Here is a 25,932-nt window from a genome sequence, read left to right on the forward strand (position 1 = left end):
TGTAACTGCCTAGATCTCTGGAATACATGCAAAAATCTATAACTATGATTTGGAGATACCTGGATATCCTTAGGATGTCCAAATATCTATATCCATGATTTAGATATTTTTGAACATTGTTCAGATGTCCAAGAAATCTAAAAGACGTCTGGACACGTTATAGACCTATTTAGATGTCTTTCAGATATTTGTGGTTGTCTGTGATCTGCATGAGGAATTGTTATGAGCTGAGTTCCCCTCTTTTATAATGCCAATATCCTTTACATACAATTTAAGTCTGATGAGTTACTGGGCCTTTGAATACATGCATCTCATTTTCTATAGGAACAGGTCATACCAGAAACGTGCGACGTAAAAATAACTCTTTTGCAATGGGGTAAACTTAACTTGCCAAAAGCAATAGTTCATACCAAAACCAAACAGAAACACTTATTCATATTTTTTAGGTAAATTTCAGATTCTTTCAAAGTTTGCTAATTCAAATATATGTGTCTTTCATTTCTACCGCCATGCTTAAAAGATTGAAAATTGTTTCTTTTCTGGATTTTTAATCATAGAAAAGTTTTGTTTCGATGCATCATAAAACGTTGCATCTAGGTTGCGGAAAATATTCGCAATCATACGATGAAAGGAAATTATTTTCATCATTTGGAATATACTCCTCTTCAGATAAGTCAGATTGTTCATCTGAACCAGAATAGGTTTCAGAAAATTCTTGCAACAGTTGTAGAGTTCATTTTCTGATAAGTTTTGTTTACTAAATGCCCTTTGTTACATCATGAAGATATTTATTTGACAAGGCACTTCAAGAACATTGAAGGAAATAAAAGCCTATGTTCCGAGCAAAGCACATTTTGGTGCACAAAACAATTCCAGTACAAGTTTTAAGAATCCACTAGTTGTAAACTTAACCCATTTTTGAACTAATAGAATTTTACATGCTTTTCAAATTCACCTTTCTCAACTTTGCCCCCTGTTCTGATAGAACAAAAGAAGCATGTGAACAACATGTGCTATACATTTCCTAACTATTCAAAGAACTGCCCCGGTCCACCAGGGGCTATTCACACATGCTACCTAAAGAATCTTACCCTAACAATTAACAAAAATTCATATTGCACATGTATGATACCAAAGAAGTGAACAAAACCGGACGCATAAGTAAAAGTTCGTTGAGCGGTCAAAATGACTGTAGTCAGTCTTTCTAGGTATAACCATCTGCAGCGACTATAATAATAAGCATAAAGAAAGAAAATTTAATTTTATAAGATCTTAATGAATAGTTAGGAAAATTCAATGGAGGAAAAATAGTTTGAAAAATAAACGCAGCAAATATGAGCTTTGAAAATCGTTTGGGGTCAAAATGACTGCTTCCATCTTTCTAGGGTTCATATAATTATGGTCTTGCACTTCGGACTCCAGGATCCCCCGTAGCTACCACTATTTGTGGTTTAACCGGTTGTGGGGCCTTGAAGACAGCTCTGATTTTTTGATCCAGACCAGAAACCAAGCAATTCCTGGTACAGCACCTCCAGAGGTATTGATTCACTTGGAGGTCTTTGTGACCACAACATATTTAAGGTGCCCCAGTCATCATTAATGAACACAGAGGATCTTCAACTGGTTGGGAACAAACCCGGGATCCTTCTGCTTTGAGTCCAATGCCCAACTGATCAGGACACCACAGCCTTGATCAAAATTGCACTGAATAACCTTCTTAATATCAGGAATTTCCTCTTATATTATGAGAATTTTTATTTTGTATTCAATACTGCCGTTGTTCAGGTGATCAGCATTACTTTGCACGCACAAAAGTGGGCTCTTAAAAAGTCAATGAATTGGATAGCTTTAAAACCTTCCTTTGTGTTCTATTGAATATTCAAACATCATGAATGTTGAATATGGAGAACAAAACTTGTATCCCATAGAATCGCTATTCCAAAATATCAAATTGAGAGATAAGTGCTTCTTAAAGAATGAAGGGCACCAGTTTTAGCAGTTACAAATTTTATTGGTTTGAACAAATTGGGAGGTGATCTTGATTTAATTTTGTTCATAAGAGATGGAATTTCACACGGTAATAATCTGTCATATCTGTTTAACATTCTTTTCAGTGTCTCAAAATCTCAGTTAGCTAAACATCCTCTCAAAGGAAAGTTACAAGCAATTTTTTTAATTCTTTCAATATTGTTAATTTCTATAAAAAAAAGTCTGACTAAAGTATGCTTCTTATTTTAATATTATATCACCAAAAAATTTTGAAAAAAAATAGAACCAACTTCAAAATTGCTCTAAAAAGTGAAAAATTTAATTCTTTAAACACCATGGATAATAGTTTTAAACATAATTTTTGAAGTTGGCGCAAAAACGATAGATAAAATCATTCACAGTCATAATTCAACTACAACTATACATTTCACCAGGCCCAGTTTCTTCAATACCATTCGCATAAATTATGCATTGATGACAGCATTATTTCAGTAATGATATAAATGTTTTATTCCTAACTTTGGATGATTTTTCTGAAAAAAGTATAAACGAAGCATGGTTACACTGGATTTTAATTTTTGGTTTCTGCCCCAACTTCAAAAATTATGTTTAAAACTATTATCGATGGTGTTCAAAGAATAAAATTATTTTTCACTTATTAGAGCAATTTTGAAGTCGGTTCTATTTTTTTCAAAAATTTTTTATCATGAGAAATAGTTACCATTAAAAAAAATGCTGGAAAACATTATGCGTTGCCATTTCTTGCATGAGTGATGAGAAATTAAATTCTATCATTTGTTTTTATTATTGAGGCTTTGTACATAATTACGAGCATTAAAAATCTAAAAAGGAAAAGATTTTTTTTGCTTTTGATCTTTTGATTGTGTTTTGATGACTTAAATGTTTAATCAATTAAGTTGTTTTTCTTTGGGGAGGAGGGACTTTTAGTTTTGATTGAATTACCTTCTTTCAAAAACAAAATTGTCAGAAATACCTGTACATGTTATCACCATAAACAAACTACAAGATGAAATTTAAAATTGAAGCGATGAAATTGGCTCATTATTACGCCCCCCCCCCCCCGCCCCTGCAAAAATCGCCAGAAATCCCAACCACCTATTGGATCCCCCTCCTAAACACGCCTTAAACTTTAAGCGATTGGCACTAAAAATTTATCTTTACATCTCTATGGCATTCATTTGTGTGTTAATTTATTTATAACAATTTAAATATTACGTTTTCCCTAACTAATTCACATTTCACAGCATACAAGTTGCTTGTGGAGCAATTCTGTATTGTATCCCCTTACTTAAACCAGATCACCTGTTACTGGCATAGATGATAATGATAAAAATACTAGGATAGTTGAGGCAAACCTGACCTGGTAGCATTGTGAAGGCTAAAGATCTTAATTACTGCGTTATCTCGCTTCCAGGTTAGGTTTACCCTCACTATAGAGCAATAACACCACATTTACTATTAATAGTACTGTTGTATGGCACCAACTTTAGTAACAATGGGTTTTATATTTTATCATTTAATAGGGAAATTGCATGCAATTTACTGTTTTTTGCCCATAACTTTTATTTTCTAAAGAACAAATATGGTCAAAGTAATGGGACTTAAGTTGAAACACCCCCTATCCATCAAAAAAAGAATTGTCAAAATTGGTTCACTAGGTGAGACTCTGTGAGTGGACAAAAAAAGAAAAAGAAAAAAACAACATACATATGGTATGAATTGATAACCACCTCCTTTTTGAAGTTGGTGAAAAAGTATTGCTACACTTTTACATTTTTACAGATTTTTCTTACAACTTTAGTCACATAAAAGTATGCTCCAGTTGTCAGTTTCATATAACATTTAAATCACCCATGCATTAGGGGACCAGCAACAAATTGAGAAAACAGAAAAAAGGTTTTTGCTCATCCTACATCATAAATAGTTGGGAATAAGCTATAAATTTCAGAAATAGGTTTACAACCTATGTAGAATTTGTTTTAATATGTTTTCGTGGAAGCATCACTTATATCATAGAGGTATTAGCGTTTTTTTTAAAAATATGAATTTTATTTGAAGCTTTTTGGCTTATAACACACAGGTTTTTCCGTTACCACCTACCATACTTTCAGAATATTCGACAGCATACAAGTGAAACATAATGCTAAAATTTGAAATTAAAATATTGAAAATTTGATAAAAATGTCACTTTTTCTAAAACTGCATGAACAGCATTATTTCTTAAATTATAGCAGAAACAAGAACTCAAGCATTGTACTAGATCACAGGAATCCTGAAAATAAACAACATAACGATGCAGTCTTGAACACATTAAAGTGATAGTAATAAACAAATTAAAGATTTAAAAGAAGTTTAGAGAAAGCAGTAACTTTTATTAAATTTTATCAAGTCCTTATATGTACAATAGTTTTATGTAAAATACAATGCATGACAGCATTTCCCCATCATAGAAGTCAAAATAGTCTATACATATGATTAGAACTTTGTATAATTGTACTAAATAAAACTAAATGACAGAAATTTAAGGAGCAAGATATATTGCTCTTTAATTCATTTGAAATGAACTGTTCCACAAAGCAAATACTAATCAACTGTTGTGTACAATTTCAGGAAAATATGTCATCAGTAAATTTATAATTTTAGAAAATAAGTCCAAACGGCGTTTCTTGAGTGTTATGTTGCACATCTCGCTGTAGTACACTTAAAACAGTTTACTGCAAAATATTCTTACACAGTAAAATATTTTGCAAGATAAAATCTTGTACACTGCAGCAAATGCAACTGTTTTGTCTGAAAATCATCATGCATCAATGTCATGAAAACAAATATTTAGGAATATGTACCTCTTTCTTTAATATTCATAAATTATAAATATGAGAGGGAATGTTTCAAAATGATAAAATATTATGAAAGGAAACAAAATAATGCATCAGGAGCATAGTTTTCCTTTCCACACACACAGACAACAAAACAAGTACAAAAACTTTACTCTTCAAAAAGGTTTTAAAATACCAGCAGGATGCATTATATTTATTTCATCAAATTAACTTCCAACCAGTTTTGAAAATTCATCATGTTAAACAATTGCTTTGAAAGAAAGCATATTTATTGCAGCAGTTGCATTAACACATAAATTTAAAAAAATATACCATGACTTTATTAAGCAACCAAAAGTAAAATATTTATAGTAATGTAAACACCAAAATGAAAACATGCCTAATGTGACTCGAATTCTTGCACAGTTTTTAAAATTTTATTGTTTAACATAACAAATGGCACAGATATTCCTTCATAAAAGTAACCTTGATAATTGATATTGTCAAAAACTTTGTAATAAATAATAAAAATATTTTATAATTAATATGCTTGATAAAAAGTGTACATAATGATAGTTGAAATGAATATGTCTAACATAAGAGCTAATTCAAGCTTCAATGCCAATTCATAAAGCAATATTTTAAAAATACTGAAGCACAAATCAGAAAGGTCAGTGCCATGTAACTTGGCTCCAGTTGTGCGAAGCATCTTCTTCAGCACAGAAAAGCAACAAAAGTGGTGAATGACCAGATGAAACTGATGCAAAGGTTTTGTGCATGAATCGATTCATATGAAAACAAAACTGAATTTGTTGTGAAACACAGTTGTGACACAAAATGATTCCATCAAATACAATGAGAAGAAATTGATTTTTTTTTTGTCAGATTAATACACTATTGTAAAACTTTGGATAATTTCCATTAAAAAAAAATATTTTGAAAGGTCAAAGAAACTGAACATGAAAGAGTAAAAAATAAATAAATAAAATACAATTTATATGTCTCCCTTAATTTAGAAATCTTACAGGGTGGTATAAAAAACATGAAAGTATTTCACAATTCCCCGATTTCTACACTGATATAAGTACAATTCTTTAATACTGCAATAACACATATATTGACAGCTCAGGTTAATACTGAATTACTGGAAATAAATAATAAGCAATATAGAATTACTGACACAGAAAGAACGGTTAATTATCGTAAGAAAATTTTATGAGAATAGTTGGGGCATGTCATTCAGAGCTCTGAAAAAAAAAGGACACCTAGTGACATGGTAACTATGTGGTAAGTTGTTTCGAATGCTATCCTAGCGGTAAGTATAGCATTCGAAAGTCAGTCATTTTGACACCATCATATAGTTGGTGTTCTGGTCCTAATCTTGCACCAATTTTCATTGTTTATATGTTGATGGTTCGATTTTAATCTACTGGGAAGGTTTGAGATGCAATGAGTATCAGTCTAACACTTCCAATTAACAGACATCTCAAACAATTATTTAAGCATATCTAAAATCATCCTTGCAAAGGCAAACAAAAGCAGTGGGGTTGCATCTATACAATATCATATCACTTTGACCCTGAAAAAAGCATGCAAGATGAGCTCATCCCAATAGAGCTGCCGGCGTCTTCACAAGGCTTGAAATGCTTGGTGAGTATTTGATAGCATTAAATGCAGAGAAATTCACTTGGAATGGGATAGAGAGCTCCTCATACCGCCTGGACCAAAATTCATGCAACGATTTTTTATGGAGTTACATCAAGGACAGAATGTATAGGAAATGCCTTAAATCACTGGAGGGAATTGACCATCAGAAGTGAGGTTAATGCACTTATTGGTCTCTACACAATCCAGCAAGTTGTATGGAGTTTCGAGATGATCTTTGAAATACTAAGCTGGGGATGGGAAACCTTTAAAAAATCTTTTTTGTATGTTGAATGTCATTTATATCTGCAATAATAAACATTGGTTTCATCTCTTTACATGCTGTCTTTTTTTTATCCCCCACAATGATCACTGACTTTCTCTCATGTTTTTTAACCGCCCTGTACTTTACACCACTGTTACATTTCATTAAAACTGAGACCTCAGTTTTAAACAAGAACAAAAAAAGAAATCTACAAAATTGCTTCAATGATAATCATTTCTCGGTTTAGTGAAATCACAGCTCAATCATTAGATTATCTATTGCAAATAGTGGAGATATCAACTTCTTAATCAAGAGTTTCCTACATTTGGGATATTTGTGGTACATGTTCTGGTACTTGAATATTTTTCAAAGTTTATGCAAGCTGCAAAATTTTACATCTTAAATTTATTGCTTTGAATCAGGGCAATCCTTTGAAAAAGTTAATAAGTACATAAAAGTTGAGAAATACATAAGCAAAAAAAAAAAAATTGTTAGGTTATAATATTGAGTTTTAAATCAGCTAAGTATTTTACTTTTATTTGATTACTATTTTCAAAAATTATTAGGCAAGTAGGAGTACAAATTATTAGGCAAAAAAAAAGGGACTTCAACATTATGTTTGCCACTATACACACATGATCTAAAAAGAAAGCTTCATCCATTGTGCTTTTAAGTGATTCATCATTTATTTTACCACAGAAATTTTCTTTATTTTGGTCAAAATACAGCTTTACCTAAATACTTCTTAGGAAGAAGCATAATGTAAATACATGCTAGGCATTTGATTTTAAAATGAGTTTCCAATAAATCTTACACTTCGTATTTTTAATTTGATCATGCCTGAACATTTTTTGAAAATTTATCAGAATTTTTAAGGTTCTAAAACTTTGATTCACAGAGTTGATATGAATTTCCTTTATATATGGTATGCTTTTGAAGAGTTTTAGCTTCACTCAACTTGTTATTGTTACATTTGGCACTGATGATAGAAAAATTCAGGGCCAATTGGTTAACAATTGTTAAGGTTCATTCTTTGGCTATACTAGTCTTAGGTTCATTCTAACAATAACCAAGTTTGTCTTTTGATTTTGTTACGCAAAAATGTTGCATTTCTCTTTCTCACAGCATATACTTATCTTGTGTTGCTTTTGTTAAATTTTTTTTTTAAAGAGGTTTCATTCAATTCTTTAAGTGATTGATAGTGCAAAGCATGTATTTAAATTTCACAAAGAGCAAGATTTTATATTTTAATGCACACATTAATGCATTATATTTAAAATTTAGGAACAGTGATAGTAAATCTATTAAAATAAAGGTACATCAATTAGTTTTAGACATACAGGGAAGCAAATATAGTAAACAGTTGTGTATTACCTATGCAAGTAAAACATTTTTGACAACATATATATCTTTCTGCAAAAAGATTTCATGTTTAATTATATTTTTGTCAGTGTATAAACAATCAAAATAAATAAACTTTAGTCCAGAAAAAATTTATGTTTTGAATTGCAAAAAGCAAATATTTACATATTTATACACAACTTTACAATCTAATAACTCTGAAAAAATTTTACTATATACAAACTCAAGTTTTAAATATATTTTTGGTAGTTTAAAAACAATGCCACTCTACAACCATGGCATTCCAATATAAAAATTTGTTGACAGGCAATGAGGTCAAAATGTAACAAGTTTTAGCAGATGTTTACAAGACCAAACAAATAGCACTTATATTGTGGACACAATTCATGTATATAGTAATAACAAAACTATGTATATATAATGAATGAAAATTTTTGTATTTGATGAATGAATGAAATGCATTGGTCTTACAAATGCACATAATTTTCAATAAAATGCATAATTTAAAACTAATTTAGATCAATTATTGTCATAAACAGAAAAAAAAAAGCACTAATTAAAATTGAGAGATTAACCTGAAACAGGATTCATAAAACTGAATACATTTTTTTGATTTTAAAACAAATAACAAAATTATAAAGCTAAGAATATTACATAGAATAGTTAATTCATTATCAAACACCTTCAACCCTATAAACATGATGATATGCATTCCTCAACAGTGCATATGGGAAGCAGGATTCTAATAAATCCATAGTAAGAAATGGCGATTCTTGTACAATTAAATCAAGTAGGAGGTAAACAGACTCCCTGTTTCGTGTTGCTTCTTTGTCATTTTCTTGACCCAATCTTAATAAGCTAGAAGAAGCAAGCTAAAAATAAAAATAATAGTTAAAATTGTACAAAAGCATAAATCATTTAATATATTTCTCATTAAAACAGTACTTACTGCTAAGAACTCCTTTAATCTGTCTTCAATATCCCCATGACCGCCTATTGTGAATAAGGCACCAGCGATCCCATTTATCGCCTGAGCCAAGCAATGAATGTTATTGGAATGCCCTTAAATTAAAAAAAAAATTCTCACAATCAAAAATGTAGTAACTTTCAGATTACACAAAGTCAACAAAATATGCATCTAATATTTTTTAGAATACAGACATTAACATACTCATATCCTTTGCTATATCATACTGTTGCTTTTTGAGCAAAAGTAACTGAATTCAACCAGAATTTTTGATGGACCATTGCAATCAAATAGAACTATTTATCATATAAACCAACATAACAATTTAAAAGTTATTTCAAAACGCCTACTATAACAGTTAGGGGCAGGTTTTGTGATTTTTACAAAAAACAATTAATGAAAAAATATTGGATTTTTAACATTTAAATCATATTTTTTTTAGAGCTCAATTCAAGGATTCTAGGTATTAAGATGCCACCATAACAACACGGTTGTCACAGACATCTACCCGTGCCAATTAAAGGACACTTTGTTATTTAAAAAATCCTACAGAGCATTTTTTAATAGAATCATTTTCGTTTCCTATATGAGTAATAATTTCAGTATAATATTGAGATTCTTCTATTATTTCTTTCTAAATAAGATTCAGTGGCATTAAAAGTAAAATAAAAAGAGGTATGTACATTAGGGTGGACCGAAAAAAGTATATTTTCGAGAAGCAACTTCTAATAGCGAAAAAAAGTTTTTGATTGTCATCCTGAATATGGGATGAAGACTTAATAAATATTGTGTCTTCAGATCGTGCATTGGCTGCAAAGTTTGAAAAAAAAAAAAGGCAAATTTTCAAATATTTTTATAAAAATCCAATTGCTTGAAATTTTGTTCTTTTTCTGTTTAAATGCTTCCCTTTAACACTCTTTTCATATATCTTTGAAAATATTTGAATTCTTTTACAATTTTTTGTGCTTGCATAAGCCATAAAGTTTCGTGAAATTAAACAAAAATAGATATTTTGAGCTTATTTTAGCATATTGCTGTAGTTCTTCTTTCAGATTCCAATTATAACTTTTTACAATAAATGAGCAATGCACAGCTCTCTGTTGAAAATGCAATCATATTTTATTACATTAACAACCCAGAACCCAACACATGAAGGGGGGGGAGGATGCACTTTGTGTTCCACCCTGCCCTTTCTATCCACCCTACTAAAGATACAGGACTTATATATTTGTATAAAATAACTTTTATTTACAACTACTAAATTATTTCAAAAGAGTTTCTACGTTTAGATCAAGGTTTAAAGTTGGACTTGTAGCTCAATTTTTGCATTGATGATGGAGAGCATCAAGTTTTTCACATAAAGTCATAGCTTGCTTCATTCCAAAATACCAACCTACCTACTCACGAACCAGTTTCATAACACTTTCAGCAGCTGGAGTGTAAAAGAGTAACATCTACTGAATTATGGATAAAGTTTCAACTGTTTTTTGTAAAATTAAATGTTTTTAACTTAGAAAGTAGTAGGTCAGAAGAAATCGAAGCTATAAAAACTGACTCATAAAGCAAGAAAAAGTATTTGGTGTACATTGTCAATGTAATATAGAAACGAAAATGTGACATTGATCTTGCTCTCACATAACCAAGATCTTTCATTCATTACTATTTGTAAACATGTGCTAGTGGAGTGCTGAGGCTGTATATTTTTTAAACTATACTACAAATGGCACACAACAATGGCAACACTTGCACTCTTCTATGTAAAATAAGAAATAACAATGGCAAACAGCAAAAATTGCAGATTTCTGCAGACACGTGTTTCGTTGTTACAAGAAATGCCATTTTCAATGCAAAAGAAATGAATCCAACATGTTGGATGCAATAAAACATAATTGCATTTCAACAAAAAGCTGTATAGTGCACACTTATTGTAAAAAATTATAGCTGGAATCTAAAAAGGAAATACTGCAATATGCAAAATAAGCCAAAAACGTTGTATTTTGGTTAATTTCATGAAAACTTTACCGCTTATAAGTGCACTAAAAATTTGAAAAAAAAAAAAAAATGTAAATATTTTCAAAGATTTCTGAAAAAAAGGGTAAAAAGAAAGAATTTAAACGGTAATAGAACAAAAATTTTAAGCCTTTGGATTTTCATAAAATTAGTTGAAAATTGACCATTTTTTACCTTTTTTTTTTTTCAATTTTTGCAGCCAATGCGTGATTTGAATACAAATATAACTTTTTTAAAAAACAATTCTTACATTTAGGATGACAATACACAACTTTTTTGTGCATTAGAAGTTGCTTGCAATCAAGAAAATGGAAACAACATCTAATCCTAAAATGTAATCTCAACTGCATCATGACTTTACAACAAGAATAGCAACTGTTACAAAACTCATAAATCAAGAGTTTTTGAATATTTCAATTAGACTTATATGCTATGGAAGCTACAGTTTTCTCAATAACGTAATATTTTAAAGTGTAATACATCCCACACCTTGTTAAAGCTAGGGTTTCCAATCCCGCGGGATTTCGGGATTGTAAGGAGTCAATCCTGCGGGATTGACTTTATTCTTCTAAAAGTTAAATTTTTATGTTGAATAGAAAAATTTGTGATCTTTAGGAAGGACTGCTTTTGTTACATAAATTAGTTATTACCTCGAATTCTATACATCAATTGTAGAGTACTACAAAGTCACATCTCAATTAGCGACTATCGTTTGGTATGTAAAAGTGCTTTATAAAAGTTCAATGCGTCTCAACAATGTACCGCTCATATGGGATGAGAAAAAAAATTTGCGCAAAGATAATGGGCTTGATGAAAACGCGTGATGTGGCTACACTGCAGTTGGTTTTACTTAGATTAAATAATTATGGGCATTTAACAAAAGTTCCCCAACATAAACTTCACCACTTCCAAAAATTTATTAATTTTTGTTATGTGAGTCATATTCGGGGTTTTTGCCCAAAAAATTCTAATTTTGGACAAAAACAATGTCTTAGATTTTTGTATTACTCTATCCAATTTAACTTGCCACACTGCTTCATTAATGTTGGTCAATGCATCAGTGCATTAGATTCGTTAGAGCAGGGAGTAAACACTGATTGGGTTGCACTCACAGTAAAAGTTTTTAAAAACCTAATTTTACCTCTCACTTTAAAGAGACAATAAAAAACTTAAGCAGTTTAATGTACTGCACTGTCATGCGAGTCATCTAGTGTTTCATCCAAATTTCTGTCACCTCTTTAGTCATATTGACTATTGCTGATTGCTTAACTACATCCTCCCACATAATTTTCAAGGTATATTATTAGCTTCACGGTGACAAGGACATGGATAGGCACTTTTTACAGAGTATAAATAAAAAATGGCTGGTTTCTTCATTGCTTTCTTCTTTGGAAAAGAATATTGTGCACCTTTAGTAAGTTAAAGGTTTTGAGCACATTCCTTAAGTTTGCAGAAACGTTCCAACATTGCATTCAGGCTACTCCAGCGGATTTTGCACCCTGTAATACTTTCTTGATTTTTCTACAGCCCAATTTTCTGGGTTTCAGTATTTAATGATGGTTATCAAAAAGGCTTATAATTTTTACATATTTCTGCAATTGCCAAATGCATGAAAACTGAAACCTCAAATGAGAGAACCAATTCATTCTCAGAAAAATACTCTTTTTATTGTTTTCTTGGATGGTGAATCCACCAAAAGTTTTTATGCTCTTTTTGCGGATATACAGGAAGGGGATTAAAACTTCAGATGATACTTGTAAAAAATATTCGTTTTATGGAAGGTAAAAATTTGGAAACATTTTCATGGAAATGTTTTGCAGGATTTTGCTCTTAATCCCGCAGGATTAATTCTGCTAAATATCATGCTGGATCCCGCGGGATTCAGGATCGGGATTGGAAACCCTAGTTAAAGCAGGGTGGTGGAGAGGGGGAGGGGTATGATATGAAATCTCAACATGAGATAATCAGTTTGTTTAATAACCTAGTCCTTGTGTTATAAACATTACGGCAATGTTTCTAGTAACTACTGTTCATTATTTCAGAATTTTCTGAAATTTTGTAGGATTTAGATTTAACCGTCTTAGAATGTTAAAAGATCCTTTTTTCATCAACTTCGGCAGTAAATCAGTTCACAATATTCTGTACTGCAAAGTAGATTGATTGGCTTAGAGGGATCACAAAAAAAATTTAACCAAATCACATGACATTTGTGATAAAAAATTGTATGAGGAGAGGGGGGGATGGTTCCAGTATCCTGCATTCTCTCCAGAAACTATTTCTGTATCACTCTTGAATTAAGTGGTATTGTATTGTTGAGCAGTGAAAAATCTGAGATTTCGAGAATTTATGCTGTTCTACTGTTTAAAATTATTTGATTGGAGATCAAGTAAATATCACAACATTTTTGAGCATTAATCATTGAAGGCTAATTTCCTGTTTAAAGGTATGCATAAACTTATTATATAATCACTAAAATGAGTAAAACCTATAATTACAGTAAATCATAGAGTGTAATGTTTAACAATATAAATGCAAAGGAACTTGTTAACTTTTTTGATTTTGTATTAGTTGCTTATTATTGTAATTTTACAAAACCTCTGTAACTCCAATTTTTCTTCTGGCCTGTGAAATTTGAGATTGACAGGTTTGACTGCATTATCATGTTTACATGCCTCAATCCAAGTTTTTTATTTTACTAAGTAGTCATAAGTACAAATCATCATCTTTTAATTTTTTGGGAACTAATCACTCAGTGCTGTATTAAAATGAAGATCTAGAAACATTAAAAAAACTTACAAAAAAAATTACAAACCTTCTAAAAAGGGTTTATAATATGAACCTTCATTTCGGGATAACTTAGGTAAGGAAACCGCTATGAACACCATCAACAAACAGGCTATGCTATATTCATCTTCACCAAGCTCTAAAATAAAATTTTGATAACTGAGAATGAAAAGTAATGACAAACTCATTTGCACTGATCACATATATACACAGTTAATAAATATCTATATTCATAGTTTCACTTTGAAACATTAAAAAAATTGAGACTTAAATTTAAAAACATAAAAATTAAAGCTAATAAGATATTGAAGTTAGTACAACCCTTCATTAGTTATGCGTGATATATCAATAAATATTTTTATTATTTTTTGTTTTATAAAACATAAGTAACACATTTTTATCCAATAGTAAAGGGCCTTAATTCGATGAGGTTCATACTACAGCTTTGCAGTAAGATTAATCAAATAATTAAGGATGTTTATAAAACCTTTTACAGTCGACTCCCGCTACAACGCGATTCAACTTACGCGAAATGGCTATAACGCGAATTTTTCACGAGTAATGAATTTTAGAGCTAACGCAAGTTTTTCGCTCACAACACGGATTTTTTTGGAAGAAAGTATCATCTTCGTTATTGGCTACTAAATATTTATTTTGTGAGTGTTATTACATCCCTTTAAGCATCACTGACAGCCAAAGTTCCTACACCAAACTAGTCTAGTGCATCAAATAACCACTCAGCCTCTTTTATTTATTTATTCTTTTCATTCTAAATATAAATGTTGATGAAATATAATGGCACCTTAGTGTCCCCTTCATCTAAAGTTTGAAGATGGGAAGAAAAAGTTTCTGATCAAAAAATGTAAACAAGACTAAGATTCTCGATATGCTTGAACAACTATAAAACGTCGACGGTAGCGCGATAATAAGTATGAGTGAATCTTCCATACATACAATTAAAAGTCAAAACAAAAAGATATCCGTAAAAGTACAGAACTTAGTTTCAGTATTGAAGCTTGCAGAGCAAGCTGAAAAAGGAACTACAACATCAAGGATGGTCAAATGAAAGCAATAAGCAATCGTGATTGCTCAAAAAAATTAATTTGAATTTTGACATCTTGAATTCAAATTACGTTTTTCGCAATCACGAGTGTGTGTATGTAGGCGTGCGTGTTTGTGTGTGGGGGGTATGTGTGTTTGTGTGTAGGGGATATGTGTATGTGTGTGTAGGCATATGTGTTTGAGTCTGTGTGCAGGCATGAATGTGTGGATAGTTGTGTGTTTGTGCATGTGTGTAGGTGTATGTGTGTGTGTGTAGATGTGTATGTATGCGCGTGTGTGTAGGACATGGATGCAACCTGGAGACGGCGTTCCCTATAGGAGCAGCATCGTGAGGACCCGGTCGACGGTGATGGTACGGAGGGTGGGGGTGGGAAAATAAAATGATAGCACGCCAAAACAGTCAAGTGAGAACAATAAACAATCGTGATTGCTCAAAAAAAAAAAAAAAAAAAATTTGAATTTTGACATCTTGAATTCAAATTATGTTTTTCGCAATCACGAGTGTGTGTATGTAGGCGTGTGTGTTTGTGTGTGGGGGGTATGTGTGTTTGTGTGTAGGGGATATGTGTATGTGTGTGTAGGCATATGTGTTTGTGTCTGTGTGCTGGCATAAGTGTGTGGGTAGTTGTGTGTATGAATGTGTGTGGGGGGGGGGGGTAGGTGTATGTGTGTGTAGGCATATGTGTTTGAGTCTGTGTGCAGGCATGAATGTGTGGATAGTTGTGTGTATGTGTTTGCGCATGTGTGTAGGTGTATGTGTGTGTGTAGATGTGTATGTATGCGCGTGTGTGTAGGACATGGATGCAACCTGGAGACGGCATTCGCTATAGGAGCAGCATCGTGAGGACCCGGTCGACGGTGATGGTGCGGAGGGTGGGGGTGGGAAAATAAAATGATAGGACATCAAAACGGTCAAGTGAGAACAATAAACAATCGTGATTGCTCAAAAAAAAAAAATATTTGAATTTTGACATCTTGAATTCAAATTATGTTTTTCGCAATCACGAGTGTGTGTATGTAGGCGTGTGTGTTTGTGTGTGGGGGGGGGGTATGTGTTTGTGTGTACGGGTTATGTGTATGCATGTGTAGGCATGTGTGTTTGTGTCTGTGGGGGGGATGTGTATGTGTGTGTAGGCATATGTGTTTGTGCCTGTGTGCAGGCATGAATGTGTGGGTAGTTTTGTGTACGTGTGTGTGTATGTGTAGGTGTCTGTATGTATGTGTGTGTGTGTGTGTGTGTATGTGTTTGTGTGTAGGTGTATGTGTGTAGGTGTATGTGCATGCGTGTGTGTGTGTATAGTTGTGTATGTATACGCGTATGTGTAGGACATGGATGCAACCTGGAGACGGCTTTCGCTAGAGGAGCGGTGCATCGTGAGGAGCCCGTCGACGGTGATGGTGCAGAGGGTGGCGGTGGGAAAAATCAAAGGAACGTCAAAAATAGTCAAGTGAGAACAATAAGCAATCGTGATTGCTCAAAAAAAAAATAGTATAAAATATAATAAAAGAGTCGCATTGTGTATTGCATGTTTTATTTGTAATTAATATTACATAAAAAAAAGTTGAAAAAACATTCAGTTTAGATTCTAACTTTTCAGTAACTATTTCTTTACGCAAAAGGTTTAATTTAATAACGATTCCAAGATTTGTTATTTTATCATTTTGAAAAACGAAATGGAATCTTACGTAAGAATAGGGGGATGGGGGGGGTGAAAAATCTTACGTACCCTTACATGGGGGGAGGGGGTCAAAAATTGCCAAAATCATCCTTACGTAATTAATGAATTTTTAAATTTCATGCAAACGCAATATTCGTTAGGCAAATTAATATGAATAATTTCATTTATAATAGATTTATACGTGGTTATTTCAGTTTCATCTGTGGAAAGATCAAGTTTTATTTTTTTCAAACAGGGAACATTTTTTTTAACTGCATAATTCCTGATGCACCTTCTCTTCGGTATTTTTTTAGTAAAGTATGTTGGCAGATTTGGGAAAATTGTCGGAATTGCCTCATCTTTCAAAAAAGGTTTTCCCCGAGGAATCAAAACTTTCTCACCATTTATAATATGCTCAAAATGCGTTTCAGTAAAATGTTTTTCGAAATGCAGAGAACAAATTGAGCAATATTTGTCAAAAACTTTATCTAACCTGGGAATTAACGAATTCCACTTTAGTTTTTCTTCATCTGCTGGAGCTTTAAAAAGCGTAACTTTCTCCTTGAATGTTTTATATCCACTTTTGCACCCTGGTACGAAACAAGATGAAGCTCTCTTTCAATTCGATGTTCAATTTGATGCCTCCATTAAAAGCCTTAAACGCTGTTTCATGAAATATTCACGAAATAAAGCTACAAAAGAGAAACGCGGAACTAAATTGTAACAAAATCCCGCGTCTACTAATATAAACACAGCGAAATTGAACGTACACCTCGATCGCACTGCCCTCTAGCGGTTCTCATACAATTTGTCTTCAAGAATCGTGGGGAAAAAAGCGCAAGTCAGCACACTACTCTTTCTAGGCACTATAATAAGAGCATTATTTTTTTTCCATGAACTTTTCAAATGACCTCCCCCCCCCCCAAAAAAAAAAGACTTTTGCCGTAACAAGGATTTGTAATGTACCTTTCCACAAAACAAGTATTTGTTACATTCAAACAGAGTTCGGGTTTTTCTTTTGGAAGGATTGTTTTCACAATAATTTTCTTAAAGTTTGGTTTTATTAAGTATAAAAGGTAAGGTATTTAAAACTACCAAGTAATGAATCTCAATATCAAAAAAGGGGGGGGGTAAGCAATTGCAGCACGTAAATAATTGAAAACTATTGTTTTATTTCATTTCTTACTTCCTACTGATGGAAACTTTTTAAAAAAAAATGCTTGGAAATAACTATGGAAAGCAATAAATGATAACTGACCAGACGGAAATACTTGGACCACAATGAGGAGATGCTCATTTAAGAGTCATAATGGCAATCAGATGTTTTTCCTCGGGGGATACAAGGTGGGGAGAAGTGAGTTCTGGGGTTTGCCAGTCTACGGGGAGCATGCCAAGGTCAACCTTGAAAACTCAAGTCATCGCCAAGACAGAAGTCGAGTTACGGCGATTTGATTTTCCTTTTGTAATCAAATACTTACAAATAAATATATTTAACACATAATAGCTTCAACTATATGTCTTAACTACACATATTCTCCATTTTGTCCCATCCTTTGTCAGTTTACAGCCTTTCTAAACCTCCAAATTTAAGGGAACTACTTTTTAACGGGGAGTGGCACATCTCGTACCTTTCCCTTCAGTGCCAAGTTAGATTAGAACAGACTATAGTTCTGTTATTGTACTTCAGAATTTTGTGAAGGGTCTGTATCTAGAAATGGTAATTTTGTGAAGGGTTCAGTCTCTGAATTTAAATCTTAAGAAGGGCCCAGTTTTAAGACTTGAAATTTTGTAAAATGTCTATAAGATGGAACCAACTTCCACCTAAATGAACCACTGGCTTTAAACTATGGTAACAACAACAGCACAATACAACAAAAATTGACATAATGAAGGTATAACAGAGCGAACATAAAGAACTCTTCATTAAAAAACAATTACAGTTGGACCCCAATTTAATGAACTCATCGGGGCCAAAACTTTTATATGTTAAATCAGGGTATTCGTAATATTGGGGTGCGAAATTAAAAAAAAAAAAAAGCACTTACCTTATCTAAAACACCTAATCAGCAATTGCGCAAAAATGTCCATAATTAGAAAGCTTACACTTTTATTCAGCATTCTACGACTTATTACAAGATAGTTAATTTGAAATTAACTACTGAGTAACAGATGTTTGGACAATTTCCTTGATATTTGACATGAAATATTTCTCTTTCAACTTTATGGAGAGAAAAAACGGTGTCTTTTGCAGCCTGCTGCATGAGATATGTTTCTAGTTTCCAGGCCATATAAAGCATTTGAAAAATTAACAGTTTTAAGGGGAGTTTCACTATCACTTTCAGCATCAGAATCACTATTCGTTGGTTACCCCCTTGCCCGTCGAAAATTGCTGATTCAAAAACAAAAGTATTTTTCTTCTTCGAACAATATGGTTATAGTATTTAGAAAACAATCCAATATTTCCTAACTCAAATTAACAAAAAAAAAAAAAAAAAAATTGTTTAGGCTGCTAAAAAAATTTGCTATTTCTGGGTTTACTATTCGGTAAATAGGGGGTTTTGCCTTTATTTTAGTCGGGGAAAAAGAAAAATTCACTAAATTGCGAAATTTTTTAAATACAGGTTCGTAAAATTGGGGTCCGACTGTACAATATAACCAGACAGGCATATGGACAAAGGCTATGACTCAAAAACAGCTGCCATTTATGATTTCAAAATGATATTTTTAATTGCAACACTCTAATGCTCTTTAATTTTTAGTATAATCTTTTAAAGCTTGTATTATGAACATTATTATAATAATTACCACTCTTTTGAGAACGTAAAGCAGCTACTAATGCTGGATCTACACGACAAGGAAGACCTGATGCAGAAGCCATTTCACTCACAATCTAGAAAGATATTTTTAACACTTAAAACATGGAGCTCATTAAAAAAATTCTTCAATAATACCGTACTTTCAGGAGTAAGCGTCGCATCCAAATCTATTCTGAAGGGAAAAAAAAATTTAATGTATGCGCCGCACCCCACATAAGCACCGAACCCAAAATTAAACAACTTAAAATAACAATTAGTAGTAAAGAAAGCTGAAATGATATGCAAATGAAAGAAATATTTTTAGTTTACGAAACTATATATTCTTTACTGTAAATTTAAATTTCTTAACTTGGGAGGAGACATTCGTTGGTTATCCCGAGTGAGGGACGCGGACCCTTCTCCTCAATGTCTCACCAATATCTAACTCTCTGGCCCAAGTAGTACAAAAATATCGATCAACGTAGAAATGATATAGGTCGACGTTCAAATATTCAGCAATAACGGATACGGTTCTTGAAACATATAGAACTATGTCTACGTACATTTTTTCGTCGACTTGATTTAATAAGTTATCTTTACTACTTATTTCGACCTTTGAAATCAATTAATCATTATTAAATAAGTTAATATAGTAACATTGTTATTTTTATAGAAATCAAAAGCAAAATAGAAAATTGCAAACATCGAAAAACGTTGTTTTATGCTAGAATAAAATATTGGAACACTGACGTTTTTTGATGCAACTGACGTACTTTTTCTACATTAATAGAAACGTTGTGCTTTCTGCCGGCAGCAAGACGATGTGGTGCCATCAATTGCCAGCATTTTCAATATTTTCAAAAACTTGGATTTTATATTGAAAAAAAAAAAAAGACTGTATTGGCCGCACCCGTTATAGGCGTTGTGCCACTTATTCCCGAAAATATGGTAATAGAAATAATAATAGCAAGTACCATTGAATCTCCATTTGGAACATGATGTTTGAAATCAATAATAGAGCTAAGAAGAAAGGGAATTCTGTCAGTAAGCACCTAAAAATAGAGAGGTTATTTATTTATTTGTTTACTCCTTTCATGATAAACTATGCACTAAAAAAGTAAAAGTTTTTGCTTACATCACTCAATGCTTCTTGGGCTAAAGTGCGAAAACATATGATGACCCCTATTATCGTCATTCTTTGAAGAACATTATCAACCGCTAAAACAATAAATTAATTAATAAATAAAATAATAATATAGAAGCACTTTAAAGTATTAAATAATGTTATTTAAAAAAAAACTCTTAATGTATGGATAGTATAAATAACTTAATTGAATGAAGTACACAACATTACACTCAAGGCTTAATCTTTAACATAATAACAGGGTGGGAGCACAATAGTATTCAGAAATTATTTTCATATATAAAGAGCCTGAATTTGGTTGAATATGTAGAAGTTCACATAAGTGGAAAGAAGTGAAGAAGCTCAGCTCCCATGCAAATTCAGCCCAGATTACAATGATTAAAAAAAAGCAAAGTCCATTTTTCCCGCAGAAAGGATGAGCTATAAAAAAATGTTTTAACATGATAAAATAATAAAGCAAATCTAGTTTTCCTCATGCTCTTTAGTTTTAACATTCATTTGTAGGAAAGTATTCAAAAAGGAATTATTTTGAATATGAATTTCAGTGAAGTGTGTAATATACAGTGAGAAGAGAAAATTTTCTTACTTTGAGCCATCTTTGGTCCTGTCAATGAGCATATAAAAAACAATTTAAAATATATTAAATCCTTAGAATTACACTTATATATTTTATTAAAAACATTGACACAAAATAAAACCTTTTATATAGTTTATATTATTTGCGAGGGTTTTTTTTTTTCAAGGTCCGATCGATCGCAAAATGAAGACCACAAAGACAATGAAAACTTTTTTATTTGGAATATGTACTACACCTTCCAACTACTTCTCGACCTAGTCGCCACTCCAATTAAGAAATTTGTCGTAGTGTGGTACCATTTTTTTGATACCCTCGTCATAGAAGGCAGCTGCCTGTGCTTTCATCCAATTCTGTATGCTAGTCTGCAACTCCGCATCAGAGCCAAACGTCTGTCTTCCTAGCCAGCATTTCATGTGACCAAAGAGATGGTAATCATATAGCACCAAGTCTGGGCTGTAAGGAGGATGTTCAAACACTGTCCAATCCATACTGCTGCAGGAGGCTTTTGGTTAAAGCAGCAGTGCGTGGGTGCGCATTATCATGCAGAAGGACAATGCCTGCTGACAAGGTTCCTCTATGTTTGTTCTGAATTGCCCTTCCTTCAGCATTCAGAAATCAAATTACAGCCTCTCACTTAAGACTTAGCGGGAGACGCAATTGTTTGAGGCATGCTTCCTCTTTCACTGCATGCTCCGTAATAACCACAGCGACCTGATGCACTGCACAACCTTACTTGAGAGACTGAGCAACAAATCTACGCACAGTGTCACTGGCTTGACTTTCTGGTTTTCACTTCGCGATCGATCGGACCTTGAAAAAAAAAACCCTCGATATAAAAAAGCATTTTCATCTAAAACACTCCTGTTTGTGAAAATTGCAACACCATGAAGGAAGCATTACAGTTGAATAAAATTTAATACATAGTTGAGTGGTAATGGTACAAATAAATGATTACATTTTCAAACCAAACAAACAATAAAAAAAGATAGAAATTAGTATTTTGTGTGGCCACCAGGCGACGTAATAAGAGCTGCTACTACGAGTATTAAATATTGTTTGTATGTGCAACCAAACTTCGTCTGTCGAAGCAACAGGACGAGGATCACGAGCGAGGTGCTGCCCAACAAAATCCCACACACGTTCAAACGGTGACATATCCGGGGAATATGCAGGAGAAGGAAGAAGTTGTACCTGCTGCGAATCAAGGTAGGATTTGACAGTCCTGGCTGTAGGATTCTACAGCTCCTCGCAATCCTTGCAGGAAAGGAATAGCTTGGGGTTGTAAAACTTTGTTTCTGTATCGGATACTGTTCAAATTGCCCACAATTCGTAGCAATTGTGATCGTCAATGACATGCTTATGGCACCTTAGACCGTAACTCCGGGTGTTCTTCCACTGTGGTGTTCGATAATGCACTCCGGAATGAGCTGTTCACCAGCATAGCGCCTGACACGAATTCGGCTATCATGGTGCCACAAATTGAAGCGGGATTCGTCAGAAAAGATGACCAGCTGCCAATCAGCATGCCAGCTCCTATGCACATTGGCCCATTGTAGCCGCAGGCGGCGATGGTTTTACGTGAGAGGAATCCTGCATAAAGGAATCCTTGCGCGCGGCCTACGCTGCAGCAGATGTCTCCGAATTGATGAAGCACACAATGAAACACCTATAGCTGTTGACCACTGTGCTGCCAATTGTCTAGAAGAAGCTGTGCGGACCGCCAATGCCATACACACCAGGCGTCTGTCATCGCCAGCTGGCGTCACATTTCGGGGCCCACTAGCAGGTTTCCGAGCTGTCCGACTCTTGTCCGTCCACTGCTTCCAAACACGCATGATTGTGCTGCTGTTACGCTGCACACGAGCTGCTACTGCACAATAAGACAATCCAGCTTCATGAAGGTCGACGATTCTGCCTGTTCAAACTCGAAAATTTGCTCAAATTTCACTTTCTTTCGTCAAAGAGGCATAGTAAAGATTCAGTTAACGTTTACTCTAGCATATAACCACCGATAATCATACACGCCTCGCTACAGACATCTATTTATATTCGGTTAGATCCGCCATTCAGTGGGCTCGCATACACATGCCCTACCGGTCTGCAATTCTAACCATTTCCATATCATGCTCTACTTTACATTTCCTGCAATTTTCAGCTCACTTGCGTAAGGCCTTCGTGGTGTTGCAATTTTCACAAACAGGAGTGTAAATAGCAAGTCATACATCTCAACTTTTAAGAAGAAAACAAGTTTAAATAGTCTTATTATTCAATAGCAAAAAAGGCACTTTGCGCAAGGTACCAAGAAATCAAAATTTCTCAAATGAAAATAATTTGTATTTTGGGTGAAAATACATATGTAGAAAACATTTTAAAAGTTATTGGAATTATTATTCAGAATTTAAAATTTACAGGGTAATGCACACACTCTAAGGTATATTTGATTTCATTTATGCATGACATATTTTTATAGTATTATTGTAAAATTTTAATTAAAGAATTCTAGATATTGCATTATCAAAAATTTACAACAAATTTGAAAGTTATGCGTCAAAATCTAAAAAATAGTTCTTGGAACAATGAATCAAGAAAATAAAATAATTTTGAATAAAAACAGTCCATTTTTTTTAACCTTAATAATCAGTATTACTATGAAACAGTTATAAATTAACAATTTTCAACAATAAAAATAGTTCCGTCATTTTTTTCACAATACAGTCAACATCAGTTGATCCCATATAGGCACCACCAAATAACAAATTTAACACAAACCTCTAGCCCTCCCCTCCCATTAAAAAAAAGTTTAAACCTTAAAAGTAAAATAATTTCTCACTAAGTAGAATAAAGATCTTTGTGCAGGAAAAGTAAAAATAATCGATAACAAATACAAAAGTGACGACCAGTAACAGGCTCTAGGCCCAGCTAGGCTGGCCCTAGTCAATTTAAAATCCCCAGCGAAGATCAATGGCCCTCTTAAAACTATCTACTCCCTTGCTCATTATCACCTCTTCCGGTAAGCTGTTCCAAGGTTCCACTACCCTGCTAAAATAAAAAAATTTAATAATATCCATGTTAGCCTGAGATTTAAATAGCTTAAAACAATGACCCCTTGTCCTGTTTTCAGTGCTAAACTTCAGTCCCGTAACATCTTTCATTTTAATAAATTTAAACAAATGAATCATGTCCCCTGGGTCTCTTCTTTGCTCAAGACTGTACATTTTTAGCCTTCTAAGCCTGGAGTCATAGTCTAAATGAGAAAGTCCATTTATTAGCCTCATAGCCCGCCTTTGAACCCTTTCCAATACATTAATATCTTTCTTAAGCTTGTGTCTTGTTGGTGTCAACTGTTAAGATACAGTTATCGTTAAAAACACTCGAAAAAAGTTATTACGAACAATAGCAATATCACTATTCTCCTGAATTAAAATTCCGTGCTCATCAACCAGTGGCCCAACATGACTATTTCGAACTTTCCCCGAATTAGCGTACGCAAAAAACCCTCTAAGGACTGTCTATGTTATTTGCCAGTCTTTGCTCCAACTCTCTTTTCTGAATCTGTACCAAATACTTAAATTTACTCCTTGCCTTATAATAATGGAGCCTATCTGCACAGCGACCAGTTTCTTTAAACCTATGAAAAGCGGCTTGCTTGTAATTTAGAGCATCTTTAGTTTCCCTGGAGAACCAAATCGGCCAAATTTTTGTGTTGACACCCTTTCTCCTACAGGAAACATAATCCCCAACCGTTTTTGCTAGATTTTCCTTGAACTCTGCCCACTGAAGATTCACATCTCTATTATTCAATCCGGAAGAAAAAACTGCTTTCAAACTCTGCCTAAGTGCCACAAAATCAGTATTTCTGAAATTGGGCACAAACCTAAAATTCTCTACTTTGTGCATATCAAATTTAATCCCAAACCTAATAGTATTATGGTCACTTTCTTCAATGTGTTCCCCTACTCGTAACCCTTGAACAGAATCTTCCATGTCACAGAAAACTAGATCCAAAATTAAGTCCTGTCGAGTACCTTGATCTTAGAAACAGTCACTAATTACTTTCAAAAATTCCTCTTCTCTGCTATTACTGTGGTAAAAATTATTCCAACCAATTCCTGGAAAATTAAAATCTCCCATTATGATGACTGACCCCTTGCTTGAAATGTCACTAATAATACTAAACATCTGTTCATCGTGACCCTGGCTTAAGTTGGGTGGCCTATAAATGTTTTCTAAACACAATTTTTTGCCCTTATTGCTCATCAACTCCAGCCAAATCATATCAATCTCATTAGGTTTATCATTAATTATCAATTCATTGCAAGTTAAAGTGTCTCTAACATAAAATAAAACCCCACCACCTCTTTTACCTACTCTATCTTGTATAAACAAGTTATACCCAGCAATAGATAATAAATCAGCATCATTTTCGGTAGCCCATGTCTCGGTAGCTCCAATAATATACAACCTCTCGTCTATTATTATGCTTTTCAACTCTTCCATCTTGTTCCTAATACTACGAGCATTGTTATAAAAAACCTTAAGTGAGCCCATCTTACTTTCATTTAATGCTGTGCAATTATTTGAATCCCAACTGTTAAAATCTTTTCTCTAATTTTAGCCACCCTATTTCAGTTTCTACTAAAATCCCAATCCTGCTCGTTAAACCGTGCCTCCGCTTCCAACTTAGTTTTTTGATTCTGAAGCCTCTAAAACCAAAACACTAACCATTTTGACCCCTGAAGAACTCAGATGCAGGCCATCCCTAGCAATTCAATTGCATTTACATTTATTCCACACATCAATAAACCTGATACTATGCTTTACAAAAAATTTCCTTGAGT

At 33.3% G+C, this 25,932-nt stretch overlaps 1 protein-coding gene across 1 annotated transcript in view; it reads right to left on the minus strand.

Moving 5' to 3' along the window:
• Positions 1-8,726: 8,726 nt before the first annotated feature.
• The window catches only part of LOC129219117 (membrane-associated protein Hem-like), a 109,109-nt gene continuing 91,903 nt past the window's right edge, over positions 8,727-25,932 (minus strand). Inside the window, exons 23-29 of the mRNA XM_054853437.1 lie at positions 21,104-21,121; positions 20,509-20,591; positions 20,348-20,425; positions 19,384-19,468; positions 13,887-13,997; positions 9,047-9,159; positions 8,727-8,969 (exon numbers count right to left, since the gene is read on the minus strand). Coding sequence (XP_054709412.1) covers positions 8,772-8,969; positions 9,047-9,159; positions 13,887-13,997; positions 19,384-19,468; positions 20,348-20,425; positions 20,509-20,591; positions 21,104-21,121 — 686 coding nt within the window. The 3' untranslated portion in view covers positions 8,727-8,771. The remainder of the gene's footprint in view (positions 8,970-9,046; positions 9,160-13,886; positions 13,998-19,383; positions 19,469-20,347; positions 20,426-20,508; positions 20,592-21,103; positions 21,122-25,932) is intronic.

The sequence above is a fragment of the Uloborus diversus genome, chromosome 3 (assembly GCF_026930045.1).
Source record: "Uloborus diversus isolate 005 chromosome 3, Udiv.v.3.1, whole genome shotgun sequence".
In the NCBI taxonomy this organism is placed as follows: domain Eukaryota; kingdom Metazoa; phylum Arthropoda; class Arachnida; order Araneae; family Uloboridae; genus Uloborus; species Uloborus diversus.